This window comes from Etheostoma spectabile, chromosome 3 (genome assembly GCF_008692095.1).
Source record: "Etheostoma spectabile isolate EspeVRDwgs_2016 chromosome 3, UIUC_Espe_1.0, whole genome shotgun sequence".
In the NCBI taxonomy this organism is placed as follows: domain Eukaryota; kingdom Metazoa; phylum Chordata; class Actinopteri; order Perciformes; family Percidae; genus Etheostoma; species Etheostoma spectabile.
In genome coordinates, this window is record NC_045735.1 from 24,902,429 (window position 1) to 24,918,019 (window position 15,591).

The 15,591-nt window shown below is 41.5% G+C and overlaps 1 protein-coding gene across 3 annotated transcripts in view; it reads left to right on the forward strand.

Moving 5' to 3' along the window:
* The window catches only part of mnta (MAX network transcriptional repressor a), an 18,480-nt gene extending 5,068 nt beyond the window's left edge, over positions 1–13,412 (forward strand). For 2 of the 3 annotated variants that reach the window (XM_032507901.1, XM_032507891.1), the window contains exons 2-6: positions 1,634–2,213; positions 2,599–2,640; positions 2,935–3,046; positions 10,157–10,349; positions 10,576–13,412. In XM_032507901.1, coding sequence (XP_032363792.1) covers positions 1,789–2,213; positions 2,599–2,640; positions 2,935–3,046; positions 10,157–10,349; positions 10,576–11,366 — 1,563 coding nt within the window. In that variant the 5' untranslated portion in view covers positions 1,634–1,788 and the 3' untranslated portion in view covers positions 11,367–13,412. The remainder of the gene's footprint in view (positions 1–1,633; positions 2,214–2,598; positions 2,641–2,934; positions 3,047–10,156; positions 10,350–10,575) is intronic. The other variant, XM_032507894.1, reaches the window with a different exon arrangement.
* The last annotated feature ends 2,179 nt before the right edge of the window (positions 13,413–15,591 follow it).

A 15,591-nucleotide genomic window follows, 5' to 3' on the forward strand; every position in this document is an offset into this window, starting at 1 on the left:
CACCCCCCCCCCCTCCCCAACACACCTTGGTCAGTGGACTGTGACTGGGTTTACATTACAGCAAGATGTATCTCCATTAGAATACCATCCTTTTTCGGAGTGTGCTTTAAGCTTGGCAGGATTTTGTAAATGTAAAAAAGGGAGGAGATTTTTGGGACGATCATTGGTAACGCTAACGGAGGTGTAACGTTACAAATGGCTGCTCTTCTGACTCTGGTGCCTGGGTCTGTTTCCTGACAGTTCAGTAAACTGCTGTTCGCGTCCTTAGCATTGGAGTTAAGTGCTGACTGGGTTTGGATTGCTGTAATAATAGTGGCTGGCTGCTTGTGGCTGGGGGCTGACTGCGGATGTGTCCCCGGGGCTGTTGTCAGCTCTCATCCCGACTGAAGCCTCGCAGCGCTGGGAGACTGAGGCAGAGGACAGTGGTGTGCTAGCTAGCTAGCTAGCTAGCTAAATTACCATCAGATTAATTGTCTGTGTATACAGTTAACGTTACTGATTAATTCGTGGGTTAGCCCAGAGTTGTTAACCGTAGTCAAAACGGCAGTGGTGGCCTAAAGGTTAGTAACGCAAGCTTGTGACCTGGAGGTTGTCTGTTCAATACCCAGACCAACAGCATAAAACCTGGGTGGGGAAAGTGAAAGAGGTTCCCTTAAGTAAGGCCCTTAACCTCCAACCGTTCCAGTGGAGCTGCTCAGTGGCCATCAGATCAGACTGTGGTTGTGCTGGGTAACCCCTTCCAGAATTAGCTACCGTTCTTGACCTAGCATTAGTATTAGCTACTTGTCAACCAGCACCTTTTTATAGAAGGCTAACCTTAATGCAACATCGAAGCACTTTTCCTCCTCAGTCCCCCTATGGGTTGGAAGCGGAATTGTCCACTACCATTATCGTTATTCTTATGTCTCATTCAAACTACAGATCCGCTACTCCAAACTTGCATAGTGCGGTTATAGCCAATAGAGGGCCGCAAAGCAAATGCAGAAGTGCCATTTACCCTGTTACGAGTTGATGAACCAATGAATTGATTTTGGAACCATTATTTTAATTTTAACGTACAAAATAATCTTTGGTGTTGGATTGATCGATATTGAAATCAATCAATATCAATAAATAAGATTTCTGTTGTATTACTGGGTTGCATGTAAGTGGCATGTAATCAATTACATGCCACTTACACCCCCCCCCCAAAAAAAAGAATCAAGGTTTGTATGGAATCGTGGGTCAAAATTGTGATAAAAATCGAAGCGTGGGTTTGGTGTTTCTTTACAGCCCTAGACAATCATGAGTGTGGCAGGTGGCAGGCCTTTGTTTGTTTGTGCTATGTTGTATCACTAAGGACATCTCAATGGTTTGTCAGACATTTTGTCACTCAGTGACTCAGTGGTTTATATTCAGTTCACGCCAGTCACGACAAAATAAGCCTGTTTTATTTCCTGTCACATACTTCACCGGATATCTTAATTTAAGTTTATGCTTCTATTTTTAACTTGTTTCCATGTAATTTAACAAAACATAGGTATAAGGTTATTCTTCCGCAGTGTAGTACTGGGATGTACAGTATAGTACCTGAAGTGTGCATAGGAGGACACTGTAGTATTTGTTCTGTTAACCGGGCTTGTTTCTTCCACAGAGGATGAACAAAAGGAAAAGCAGCGCCTGGAACAGTTGGCAGAGCGGAGGCACTCTGATGTGAACTATAACTCAACAATCCACATCAACAATGTTTCTAAAGCAAAGGCAGAGTGCCGCGCGGTGCCCATCCCAACCTCTCTGCCTCCCCCCTCCATGCCCATCACTGTCATCCCCATCCCGGTGGTCACCCCTAACCCTACAGACTCACCCACTCTGCCTGTCGCCACACTCTGCCCCCCAGCTGCTCCACCACCTGCCGCCACTCTGCCACGCTCTCCCCAACCAAAATCTGACCACCCAACCTCTGTGCTAACCAACAACCACACGCATCTGATACAGAACCACCACCATCATCAACCACCGCTCATCGCCCAAACTAACAGTACTAAACTACAGCAGCAGACACACCAGCAGCTGGTTCAACGCTACCCTGGTTCCATCGTCTCGCCCCCCCAGCAACATGCCTTACTCCCTCAGTCGGGCCACGTAGTCCAGCAGCCTCCTCTACAGAACGGCACCATCAGCCGAGGGAGTCCTCCTGATGACGGCCGCCACCTAGACAAGAAGAGGCCTGGAGGGTACGTCTATTTACTTCTTTACATTGTAATTTAAATAGGACTACAACCGAGTATTGTTTTTATTTGATCTGTTCATTTTTGTCAATCAATATATCAGTCTACAATCTGTCAGAAATATGAAAGTTGCATTTGGCCTTTAGCCTCTGAAAACCCCTCAAAACATTTGTCTTGTAATGATTTAAAATGAAGAAAAACAACAACATTAAGCATTTGTGAAGCCGTTACATTGATATTTCACCTCTAAGAGACAGAATATTGTCACTTACAGTAAATATATGCTAGTAACATAACAGAAAAATTCTTCTTTGGTTGATTTTGATTATATTTGTCACATTGCCCTTTTAAATACCAAATTCTCACTATACTCTCATCTGTGCTCTTACAGGGCAGGCACAAGAGAAGTGCATAACAAGCTTGAGAAAAACAGGTGGGTTCAACCTGTCTACCATAGGTCCTCCTTAAAGAGAGCGCAGTCTGAGGTTATTTGTATTGTTACATTTGAATAATATGTACTAGTTACATCGTGTGTTTTCTCTGAAACTGACTGGTGCCTTTGTTTATTTGTAGCGGTTTAATTTTAATGCTAAGCTTGATCTTTTTTTTAGTAAAGAAAACTAATTGAAAACGTTGTTGTGTTAATCATTTGTTACTAAAATAAAGCCAATTGTGGCTCAACCCATTCCTGCTCTCAAATCCCCTTTCTGTGTTTTGTGTCTGTCAGACGGGCACACTTGAAGGAGTGCTTTGAGACGCTGAAAAAGAACATCCCCAACATAGACGAGAAGAAGACCTCCAATCTGAGCGTGCTGAGAAGTGCGCTGAGATACATCCAGGTAAGACAAGTCTAGTTTGCTAATGCAAAGTGTTTGTTGTCTGTACGACAAAGACCTATACAGCTAAACAACTACACTATCCATTCCATACCTTTTTTTTTTTTTCCTTTCTTTTTTTTTTTTTATCCATGGTTTAACAGAATAAATTCTAGCAACCGACTATAAGCTTCAGCCTGTGTACTGCATTCATCAGATGTTTTTGAATTTTGCTAAGACTTGTTTGTTCATTCATGATTTCTACTGAACAACGGAGCCTCCATTATTTCGTGGCCACGCTGCGATAGGATCTAGAGTCTCGGGTGCAAGTGGAGGGGCATTTGTTTAAATAAGGGGGCGGGAGTAAACAAAGCCTGCTCTTTTGTAGTATAAGCATGATCATAATTATCATAATCGGCTCTGAATTTGAAGAGATGGTGATATATGGGTGTATTTTATTCCACCATGCCATTATTATTTATGTTGGGCTTTTCTCAAAAACATTCCTTGTTGTACGACAAAAAGTTGCAGTGATTTTATTTTTGTTAGGATGGAATTGATTTGAAAAGACATAGATAAGTGGATGTTGGGTTGACTTATCTTAAGTATTTTACAGCTGGAAAGAGGTTTTTTAATTTTTTTTTTCTAAAACTGGACTGTCTATGCAGTAGAAGGGCAACATTTTTGAAATTGGTGCGACACTACCAAATAAAAATAATCTGTCACATTTCCTTTTGCACAAAAGGTAAAAAAAAAACAGAATGCCCTGCTCAGCACTGGACCAATAAAAGCTCCTGCTGGTTGGTAATGTAATGCAAGCTCATCAAGCTCGTCTGTATTGAAATCGAATCGATAACAAACAATCTTGTTCAACAGTTAAACGGTAAACTGAAATATGTTTCCGAAAAAAAATTAGGCAAGAAGTAGGCAATGCAGTTACATAATCATTGTTTACATTAATAGTTTATATTTGATCAGCACTGCCTAGTTTTACAGATTCATCTGATTTTGAGGGAAAGAAAGAGGGGGTCGGCTGTCTCTCTCAATCCGCTTCTATTCTTTGTGTCCTTATGCAGAAGTACAGCGTGTAGTTACAGCAACAGCACTAGCGCCAGCAGAAAAACTCCCAAGTGACAAAAGTAAGTCACTTGGATTTTTTTAGCTGGTCTATGATTAGGGATATCTGTACACTGGTAAAATGGATGAAAGTTAACAGCTTACACATACTACCAACATTGTTATAATAAAAACTTGGTTGGATATCTGCAAAGGATCCCTTAAGTATAGTCTTTGTCAGTCCCAAATAAAATATTTATACAACAGCCCGACCGAAGAAGTTTGAGGCCTATGGAAAATCTCTTTCCTGCCACAACATTGTTTGTGGTAATTTCAGTTATTCTTTTTTCCCCTTGCATTTCCTTTTGTATTTCCGTGTGCACCCTTTCTTTACGGATGAATTTTAAACGCTTCCTCATTTGTACCATTTTAAGCAACTTTGTCTTTAATATTAACAATATGTGCCATGTCATTGTCCACAAATGACTCCCCATGTGTTTGCGTCATGCTCTGACAGTGAGAGTATCCTGGTTGTAAACTGCTGGTGCAAAGGTCCACCACTGGCCTCAGTTTAACTCTTTCAGACTGTGCAGTTGTGCAGTGTATCATAGTGTTTACTCTGGGCCTTTTTTATTCTTCTATAGGTTACTACTGTATGGTGAAAGTTTTAAATCTGGAACACAAGTTCACCCATTGGCCTAAGTAGGCATCAGGTGTTGGAATTTAAGAATGGCTGTCATGTTTTTGTGTGTATTTTCCTGTAGTGCTTATTAGAGTTGCATGTAAGCTAATAGAATAGTTTTTATTCACATTTGTCTAGTGACAACTAGGGCATACAGAATAATTAGGTACTTATGTGGCATATACTCAGCAGTAATATTTGGTGTGCACATTGATAGTCATTCATGGGTTTAATCTTTTAAGGCCTCCATGAAAGAACCAACCCTGTAGTGTTCATATTACTTGTTATTATATAACCGTGGTGCAGGTTTACCAATGTACATTTTGCAGAGGACAGTGTGCTGCTAATGTGATGCTCTGACAAGCAGCAGTCTGGTTATTCCTCTTTGCATGTGGATACTGAAAGAAACTAGGACAGCGTGGGTGCAGAGCTCGTCACCCAATCCCCCTTCCTCTCCCCCCTCTCTGCGTGATTAGGCAACACAGTGTTTAGAGTGTTGAGTTTGACTTGCAGACTGACCTGCCTCTCTTTTCCTCCTATCAACAGCTGAGTATAAAGCAAATATATACAGCCGACCCCACTTTCTGTTACAACCTCATCATGTCTAGCTAGATACAGTTTTTATTATTATTATTAATTTTGATGAGCTCATGGATGGTGTCACTAGAACTGGACAACTTTCCACTAAATTAAAGGTAAATTCTTAGCAGTGACGGGTCCTTTTTGTAGTTTCCCCAGATACATACAGTACATTTAGAGGTGGAGTAAGAGAAGAAACAAAACACGTGTATATACTGTCATCTTGACACGGCGGTCCAGAGCTACAGAGGTGTGTCCTGCCCTCATCTGGCCTGGCAGCAGCGATGCGGCCTGCCCGCAGGAACACCATGCTCCTTTCCTTTGATTTATCTTGCCCGTTATCTCAAGTGTCAACTTGGAAAATAAGTGCAGTTATCAGTTCTCCAGAAAATGTCACTGGCCAACATTGACGTAGTTCATGTTTCACTTCCACATTTCATTTCAATTCCAAATGATTCAGCAACTAACTGACTAGAAACCTAAATAGATTATTTTGCTTTTTGATTAAGTTGTTTTGTGGGTTTTATGTTAACAGAGCTGTACATCTGTTTAGTTTTTACCTAATGTATTACATCGTGTTTCTAAAGGCTTCCCCCCCGAGCCTGTAGTGGTGTTGCAAAAGCCGAGGCTGTAAAATACGTCCTGATGTAGTAGAGCTGCTCCTCTCTACTCCCCCTCCTTTCCTCCCTCCCTCCTGCCTCTCTGAGCTTTTAAGGCCACATGAGCAGCAAGCACATGGCTAGCCTGAGCTGTGTGACGTCACCCCCCCTTGCTGGGACCCCGCCCAGCACTGCAACAGGCAGGACTCGCTGTACCACGGCCTAGCTGCCAGCAGCAGGAAGGAAATATGTATCAGTAAACACAAGGCTTGTTTACGCCACTCGTACTTCATTTTTCTCACAAAGCTGACGGAACTTGTTCCTATACTGCATGTCCACAAATGCCAGCCTGAAACGTGTTGTGCCATCTGGTAGGGAAAATCTTGAGAATAGAGGTAGAGGAAGGTGGATATGTGTTTTAATATTTGTCGCATTGTAAGTAAATTACATTTAATGTGCACATAATAACATATTTCCTTAGATGCCTTGCCTTAAAACAAACCACCAAGTACTTTGACATTTATTATTCATTCCTCAAACATTAAAAATAATCAGTCTTCCTTGGCAGTCGAGGTCACTGCTCTTAAATATTTCAATGTTTTTTTCAGCTTAGTCTTTGTGAAAGTCTTGGTGACACTCAGTCTCTTCTGTCATGGTTTTGAGTCAAGACTACAGTCAAATTCAACAGCTGTATAAGCCTTATATATAGTATCCATCTCTAGCAAAATTGTGATTTTTTCAAGGAAGAAAAAGAAATTGTCAACGAAAGTTGTTTTTACCATAAGAAGAGTTATGTGACAAGTAGCACACCATACAGTATATGAGTGCAAATTTGTCTCACAGTGCTCTTTGACTGCACTGGAGCATGGTCTGGACTATCGACTGGTAATTACAATGAGGTAATTATGCCAGTTGTGCAGTGGTGTGCAAAAGTAGGATTTTTTCCCCGTATACAAGCCTTTAATTGTGTAAGTCATGCGCCACGTTTAGTTCTCTGTTGGAGCTTGGAGGCACAGTGAGACAAGGGTTTATGGTTACCCCACTGTCACAAGACCTCTGTGCAGAAGCCTGATGATCAGTCATCCAGGCTTAACAACATGTCTGCAACGTGGCCTCCTGTGCTCCTGGCCCTTTAAGAAAACCCAGCCTTGTGCCTTCTGCTGCAAAAGTGAGTCAGTGAGTACAGCTTATACTGCTCTCTTTCAATCCCCCACTATCTGCCGCCCTCCCTCTCCCATTCTCTGTGGGGCCATGTGCTCAGCACTCGCATTGCTTGTGACAGCGCTTAAGCAGTGTTTCACACACATACACACTCAGGGTCTAGATTTGAAAAGGCCATCTCTTTCTTGTAGGGGGAAGTTCAGAAGCTCAGGGGTGCGCCCTTGTGCAAAGAGACAAAAGGTGCCTTGTATCATTACAACCTGGTAACTTGATTACTAGGGTTAAGTCAAGTCTGATTAATCTGCGACAGACTTGGTTTTCAGGTTTACCTTGTTAATCTCAGACTAGCTGTTCAGCACCAGCACTGTAACAGTGAGAGTTCAGTGGGTCTGTGGAGCGTTTCTCTCCATGAGTCATAGTTTGTGGCATGCACAGTTGGGGCACTGCTCACATGAAGCTGCCTCCTAATACATGAGTGTAAAATAGGCAGCCAGTACCCAGTCCATGTGTCACATACACGTTTTATATCATTTCTTTCTGCCCTCCTGACAATCTTTTCAGATAGATTCTGTGTGTGAGAGACTCGGTTCTCCATCCTTGTGAGTAATCGTTTTCATTATTACACCCAGGTGTAAAATGAATGTTTACATGAGAAAACTAAATTGCACATGAAGGTGTACACGGTCTTTTAGGTTACCGAGGAAACCTTATGAGGTTTTTATCTGTTTCCATGACAACTAAAGATGGGGGCATTACAGTAGATCATGTATTGAGACAGAGGATACTTTTAACGTGTTCAGACTGAAGTACTGATATCTGCTCTTCTTGACAGAGGGGCTGTTGATGGCTGGTCTTGAGTTACACTGCACATCTGTGCCCAGATGTTCATGAGTAAATAGTAAGGAACTGACATTCATTCATCAATGGAGTATATTATTTGTCCTGCTCTCCATGCTTCAATTAAAATACAATAACTTTGTTTGAATACCAGTGTGTGTGACTGAGAAATGATGCAATACAGAAGCACTCAACCACTTTCACAAGTAATGATATACAAAGCACACAGCAGTGTTTCTTCCTTGTTTGTCCTCAACAAACAAACGCTGAGTAAAGACAATTTGGAAACCAGTATTTAAAGCAGAGCTAGACAGAGAAATCTGATTTTTAGCTTGTTGCAGATATATTGCTATAGGTGTATATGTTGGTTAATAAGTAATACAAAATTGCGATACAGAAACGGGTTTTGAGGTTGCGTTTTTCACTTTAATAGCCAGATTAATAGGCTTGTTTATGTGGATTTATTTGGGCTTGATGATATTGTTGTCATGGCTTTCTTCTGCCAAACAAGTAGTGAACAGGACTTTCAGTGAGTTTGTAGTTGTGTTTAAATGTGACTGATAACACTCCAGTGGGATGCAGTCCAAGCACAGACCGCTTGCAGCCCATGCAGTTCTAATCCTGGATAAGGGCTAGAGACAGGTGCTGAATTACACAAGGCCTGCCTTTTGTCCCCTTTTGCTATTTATGTACATGTATATTGTACTGTAGATGCACACACACAGACCACGCTGCTCTCTACATACAGCTAGCCTCAACACACAGATAAAAATGCCCCTTTCTCAATTAAACACTTTCACACAAGACGATTTGCACATGCACTGTATCCTCCCACAAACTGATACATGTTGGCTTGAAAACTATCAGGAAGTCCACCCTTTAGGGAAATGGTTTTATGATCCTGAGTCATCAGGTTGCTGGTAACAGATTTCAGTGTAATTTCCCTGAGCCTCTACCACCGAGGCCAGAGTCTGTGTTGGATACTTTGACCAAGCGGAGCTTGATGTGTAATACATTATATAAAGTGTTCGATTTCAAAACACAAATCCCCTTGGAGTGTAACTCTATCCTGTCTGTAGTAGGCACGGGCCGGTATACTGCGGTTTGAAAAAGTCACGGTTTTAAAACCACTTACATTTTTCATCATATCGTTCCTAAGGTATGAGTGATTTTTCTTAGTCTTCAAGGACAAAAAGTGCACTTCCATATATATATATATATATATATATATATATATATATATATTATATACACACTCTTCTCCTCTTGCCATGTACAGGGAAGCCTAGCCGAGATTGTTTGTGTTTTTTGCCTTGTGTCAGCTGACAGGTTAGGGGAAATTGGGTCACAGAGAGCCACTGCCTGGAAGCACCTCTTACTTTCCATTCTTGTCTCCTCCCTCCTTCTCTCCTCCACCTCCCTCTTTCCTTGTACTTCTGTAGCTCTGTCATTTTTGTCTCGGCACACAGGTTATAGCTGCAGGTTTAATTGTTTATATCAGTTTTTCTTGGACCTGTTCCTTAATATTTATAGACATCATGAGTGTTAATGCTTATATTCATGGAGGTTTTGAGCAGTGGCGACCATTTTTCTTCAGAAGTTGGACATTTTTTAGAAAACAACTGGTTCTTGTTGCTAGAAGCTGAATAAACATGATTTATAAATGAATTAATGAGACGGTCTCCCTCCTCCTTTAGTGGCCGAAGGGGCTTAATTCTTATTTGTCTGTGATTTGTTTAATACGTTTTTCTGATCTGATTCTGCAAAACAAAAGTAATTAGAACTGTCAAATAAATGTAGTGCAGTAAAAACTACAATATTCCCCTCTGCAATGTAGTGGAGTTGAAGTATAAAATATATATATATATAAAAAAATATAATATTTTAATTTCTGAAGTTGTATGAGTAATGTATTTCATTGTATTTAAAAGTGCCTCTAATAGTTAGTCAGACTCACATACTTCATGGGGGGACATAAGTCATTATATCACAGGCTAATACAAAGCCATCCGCTCTGGCCTCAAACATTAGCATTGAGTTCAATCAACACCCCTCTGACACAGTGTCAACAAAGCCAAGACTGGATTTATTTTGGGGCTGTGGTATTGGATTAGTGCATTACACTGTACTCGTGAGCCTAATAAACTGGAAGCTCACACCATCATGGCGTCACTCGGTTCATGATTTTACAGCCTAATGATTTCTGCTTTCTCCTTTCAGACGTTGAAGCGGAAAGAGAAGGAGTACGAGCATGACATGGAGCGACTGGCCAGAGAGAAGATAGCCACGCAGCAGCGATTAGCAGAGCTGAAGAACGATCTGAGTCAGTGGATGGATGTGATTGAGATTGACCGAGTCCTGCGACAGACCGTACAGCCAGAGGAGGACCAGGCCTCCACCTCCACTGCCTCAGGTAGACTGACAGTCAGGGTTGGATAACTGGAGGCCTACAGGGATCCCCCTTGTATAAATATTAAGAATATATTTAAAGTAATGTTGATCCAATGTTATTTTGTTCTTATCTGTACAATGACCCACCAACTACGGCACCAAACAACCTCCTTTTTTAAAAATGTAGGTGTAGGAGTATGATCAGATGCAATTAAGTGAGTTAATTATTTCTTCTGTTGGTGTTGCAGAAGGTGAAGATATTATGGCTGATGACCTGGAAGATGAGACTGCACCGAGAGCGCAGACTGCCTTACCCACCGTGCCTCAAACCATGAAACCTGAGCAGCACAAGACTGCAACACTCACTCACCCACCCACCACTACCTCCTTCATCACCCAACACATCTCCATCCAGCACAAAGTCCCTCTGCACCAGCCTCAGCTCCAGCCGCTGACAGTGACTCCTGCTCAGCCAGTGTCCAAGCCTGCTGCCCCACCTACTATCACAACATCCAGCCATCACTCCGCCCCCAGTCAGCCCTTGATACCCAGCCATACACAGATGGTGACTGCCTCCAGCCTACATCCCACCGTTATTGCCCATGCTTCAGTGTCTCATCCCTCAGTCATCCAAGCAGTCAACCACGTCATCCAGGGAGGGGGTCCCAAACATATTGCCCACCTGGCTCCCTCCCCCACCACCAGCACTGTCCAGTTAGCCCCCCGGCCCCCAATCAGTCACATCACCGTGCACCCGGTGGCTCACCTGAGCCAGCATCTACCTACCCTATATTCTCAACCGGTGGCTGTCACACAGTCAGCTGTGGTCGGTCACATCACCCACACGCTAAACCACACCCACCCTCACATAAATGGCACTGCGACTAGCCAACCAGCTGCCACCATAGTTGGCAAGCAGACAGCAGTGAGCACCCAATTGGTGGCCCACCACCCACAGCTAGTGGGCCAGACAGTGCTCAACCCTGTGACAATGGTGACCATGCCCTCCTTCCCCATCAGCACTCTGAAGCTGGCCTGAAGACTGGGACAGGACTCCCAGGCTGCGCAACAGAGACAACCCTCGATAGGGGAGAAGCACAGGCCTCAGACCTGGCCATCGAAAAAGCCCACAGTGAGGGCAGGAGAGCTGCTGGCCACCTCGCTGATCCAGTGTACTTATCATTCAGAAGCATTACAGCTGATTTAAAGCCGGAAACATTCCTACAAAACCTCTTTCAATACTAGTCTACCACAGTGTCCTAAAGGCTTGAGCCCAAATTTAAGATATGGTTGAGGGTCATCATGATGTGTGTTTGTGGCAATATACGGGGGGGGCAGATGTTCATACACTCGCTTGTTATCTATTGTTGCAGATGATGGAGCAAAAGTCATTCTCACATGAGCTTTACAGAAACAGCTTCAAATAGGGATATGTTCCCTGCCAGTACAGTGTCAATGTCAGAACCCTGTTACATTGTTCACGTAGGTACTGGCTGTAGGCAAGACTCCCAGCTATCACTAGGACTGCAGTGGATTAACCAATAGTATATCATGTACTCAAGAGGCTACATTGTGTTTTGAGGGCAGTGACAGTGTAGGATCAGAGTGCAGGACCCGCCATAACCAGCACATTGGGAATGTGATGCAAACAGCTCCTCCTCTCCAGCCGGCACATGCCGCAGGGCTGGAGCAAAATCACGGACTGAACCCCAGCTCCTGATCAGAAGCTGTAGTCCTCAGTGTTGGTGCATGCAGCAATCGCTCCCCCTGCTGGCTGATTGTGTTCTAATGTAATGCTACTATACCTTTGACAATAAAGAAATCTGATTGATTGATATAAAAACAACAGCTACTTAAAGTAAAGGAATATGCATGTTTGTCAGGGTTTTCTGTTTGTTCCAACATACCGGGGACTTCACTGAGCACAAGTTTTAGGGTAAAGTAAATTTTTTTGCTGCATATATTTTAAAATATCTTGGCCAAATAGAATCAGTTCTACACGCCCCCTAAAAGTAACGCCACAACAGAATGTGTGAGATACGTACTTGGGTGCTACAAGGTGAAGGAGCTGTGTGTTTAGAGGTTTTGAATGTGAATACATAAAAGGCATCAAGACGTGGTAAAGTGTGTTTCTATGGTGTCTGGCAGGGCAAATGGTAGTTTGATATGTGTTTGCACGCGGTAAATGCATGATTGTTTATTAGTGATAAAACGTGGAGCCGTAGCGGTGCTTTGCAGACTTTGACAAGTTGCAGACAGAATGTAAGATTTTTTGGCTCAGAGTTTAAGCTCCGTCATCCATAACTTTGAGTTGGGATCGGTATAAAGTGTACAACAGCTGACATAAATCCAATCAGTGTGTGTTTTTTCACAACTATCCTTTTCCAAAGCAAGCACTGTGAACATTTCTATTATAGTCTCAATGAGCAGCAGTTTAGCATAGCACTTGCTAGAACAGCAACAGCTGGACTCTCCTTATTTAATCTGAATGTACTATTTACTGAAAGGATGTGGAGTAGTGCACTCATCAGAAGTTAAGCCCTGTTTTGTTTTAAGAAAGATGCGATTACTTTATTAAAGTATCATGTGTATGTAAAGTGTAACATTTAAAACTGATTTTGTATTTTAAGATTTAATGTTGCTTGTTTTATCTGGAGAATAACTTTGTTGAGTGTAAATTTAATAATATAGTTGTGTTTTTGGGACCATGTACAGTGCTGTATATCATGGGGGAGACGACTACACAGACCTCTTCCCAAGTTGATATCACACTCAGCCGCTTTGGAAAGTATTCACCCTGGAATTGTTTTCTGTTTTGTTCTGATGCAATATGATTAAAGCAGGGACTCTGTTTTGTTGTTAACTAATTCATTGCAAAGATAAATATAACCATTTTTACCCTCATATTTTATGCAAATGATCATGAACAAATCATATTGAAGCAAAACAAAATGTGAAAAAAATGAACATGAATTCAGATACTTGAAGAAGCAACAATATATTTGTATGTTTTCCCTATGGAGAAAGATTAAGTTGTATATAGCCTGTAAATGTTGGGCTGCATTAGATCTAACTGTATTATGTACTATGTAAAAAACTGGGGATATATGTACAAATAAAAATTTATAAAAAAAACAAAACAATACTTAATAAATTGTATTATGTTTACAATGTCTGAAGCCACTTTTTTGTTGTTAACTGAAGGGTTAGTTTTTTGTTGCAGCAATACAAATACTGTTGGACTGTTCAACGTCTGGGCTTGAGAACAGTCTGAAAAAAATTATGATTTCTATTTATTGCTGCAATAAACAATTAACTATTTTCTAAATGAATCATTTGGGAAACTGGGATTGACATTTTTCTGTTCTTTTATTTATTATACCGTACATGTTTTCTTAATTCTGTTATTAACCTGAGCCCATGGTGACAACTTCAAATGTCTTCTTTTGTCCAACCAACAGATGCAAACCAAAAGTTAAGAAGCATATAAAATTAGAATGAAAAAAATCAGATAAAGTGTTTGATGATAGACTAATCCTTGCAGCTTTATTGTTATCTAATATTTTGCATAACCAATATATCACATGCACACTCAGTTGCCATAAAAAAGTCATAGTATTGTTTACCATAAAATGTCCGTATAGTATGTAAAAAAAACATATAACAAAGTCATAGGATGAGTCAAAAAGTCATAAAATCATAGTATAAAGAAAAAAATCATAAAAAAGGCATGAAATTAGTATTGTATGTCAGAAAAAGTCATAGTTTAGTATGTTTAAAAAAATATATAAAAAGGCTTTAAAATTTCAAAGTTTATTTAGAAAAGAAAATCTTAAAAGTCATATAGTATGTCAAAAGAAAGTCATAGTATGTTGAAAAAAGCCATTTAGTGTCAAAATAATCATACAAAAGTCACAGTTTGTTGAAAAAAGTCATAGTACAGTCCCTGACAAAAGTCTTGTCGCTTATTTTGTAGAAACACCTGCTATTAACCTGACTTTTAATTAATCAATTGGTGTAAGAAATAGCTCATATGAAAAGCTAAAACCTCCCAAATGTCAATGCACTGAAATAAATTAGTTTCACTAAAAAAAGATTTATTATTTAAACTAGACAGAAAGGTCAAATTTTGGCAAGACAAACGTTTTGTTGCCTATACATAAACAAACAAATTGACGACAAATACAAAATATGTCAGCAAATTAAATAGTGGTGTGTGAGTCAAATTTAATATCTTGTATGACTTCCATGAGCTTGAAGGACTGCATCCAGCGGTTGGCAAGGATTCATACAATGTAATGAAGTCATCAGGAATAGCTAGGAAAGCCGTCGTGTGCCTCCAGAGTTCATCAACTTTTGGTTTGGTCTTCCATGCTTCCTCTCATCCTAACCCCATATGCTCAATGTGTTCATGCTGGTGACTGGGCCGGCCAATCCTGGAGCATCTTGATCTTCTTCACCTTGAGGAACTTTGAAGTGGAGATGGAAGTATGCGATGGAGCACCATCCTGGAGAATTTGGCCTCTTTATGGTTGGGAATAAGAGGTAGCTAAGATTTCTTGGTATTTGAGACTATGATGTTGCCTTCCACCCTGCAGATCTCTCGCACCCCCCATACTGGATGTTACCCCAGACCATGTTTTTCCGCCACACAACTTCTGTTTCTGGGTGACTCTGGATCCATGCGGGCTCCAGTAGGTCTCCTGCAATATTGCGGCAACTGTGGTGTAATTCAACAGAAAGTTCATCTGAAAAATCCACTTTCTTTCCACTTCTCCAGCGTCCAACCTTTAGCAGGCTGTGGGCCTTGGCAAATGCCACACAGTTTTTCAATTGTCTTTTGTTTAGTGCTGGCTTCTGGGCACTGATTCGACCATGGAGGCCATTTCGAGACAGAATCCGACAAACCGTTCTGGTTGACACAGGGACTTCAGGGGACCAGGTCTGGTGGAGCTCTGCTGCAGTGGAAAACGGGCTGGCCTTGGATTTTTGAGCCAACAAACGGTCCTCTCGAGCAGTTGTCTTGCGGGGTCTGCTGACCTGGGCTTGCAAAAACGTTCCAGGTCTTCAAATGTTTTTAATCTCTGTACTTGACGATGAGAACATTTTGAAGGTGTGCCAACCTCAGCCAGTGGGATCTGGTCTTCAGCCTCTTGAAAATCAAAACTTTAGTCTCAGGGTGAATCTTAGAAATGTTTGCAGAGGTCTAGTGTACTGGGGTTGTTTTTATACACCCCTGAGACCTAATTGATCCATTATTGATC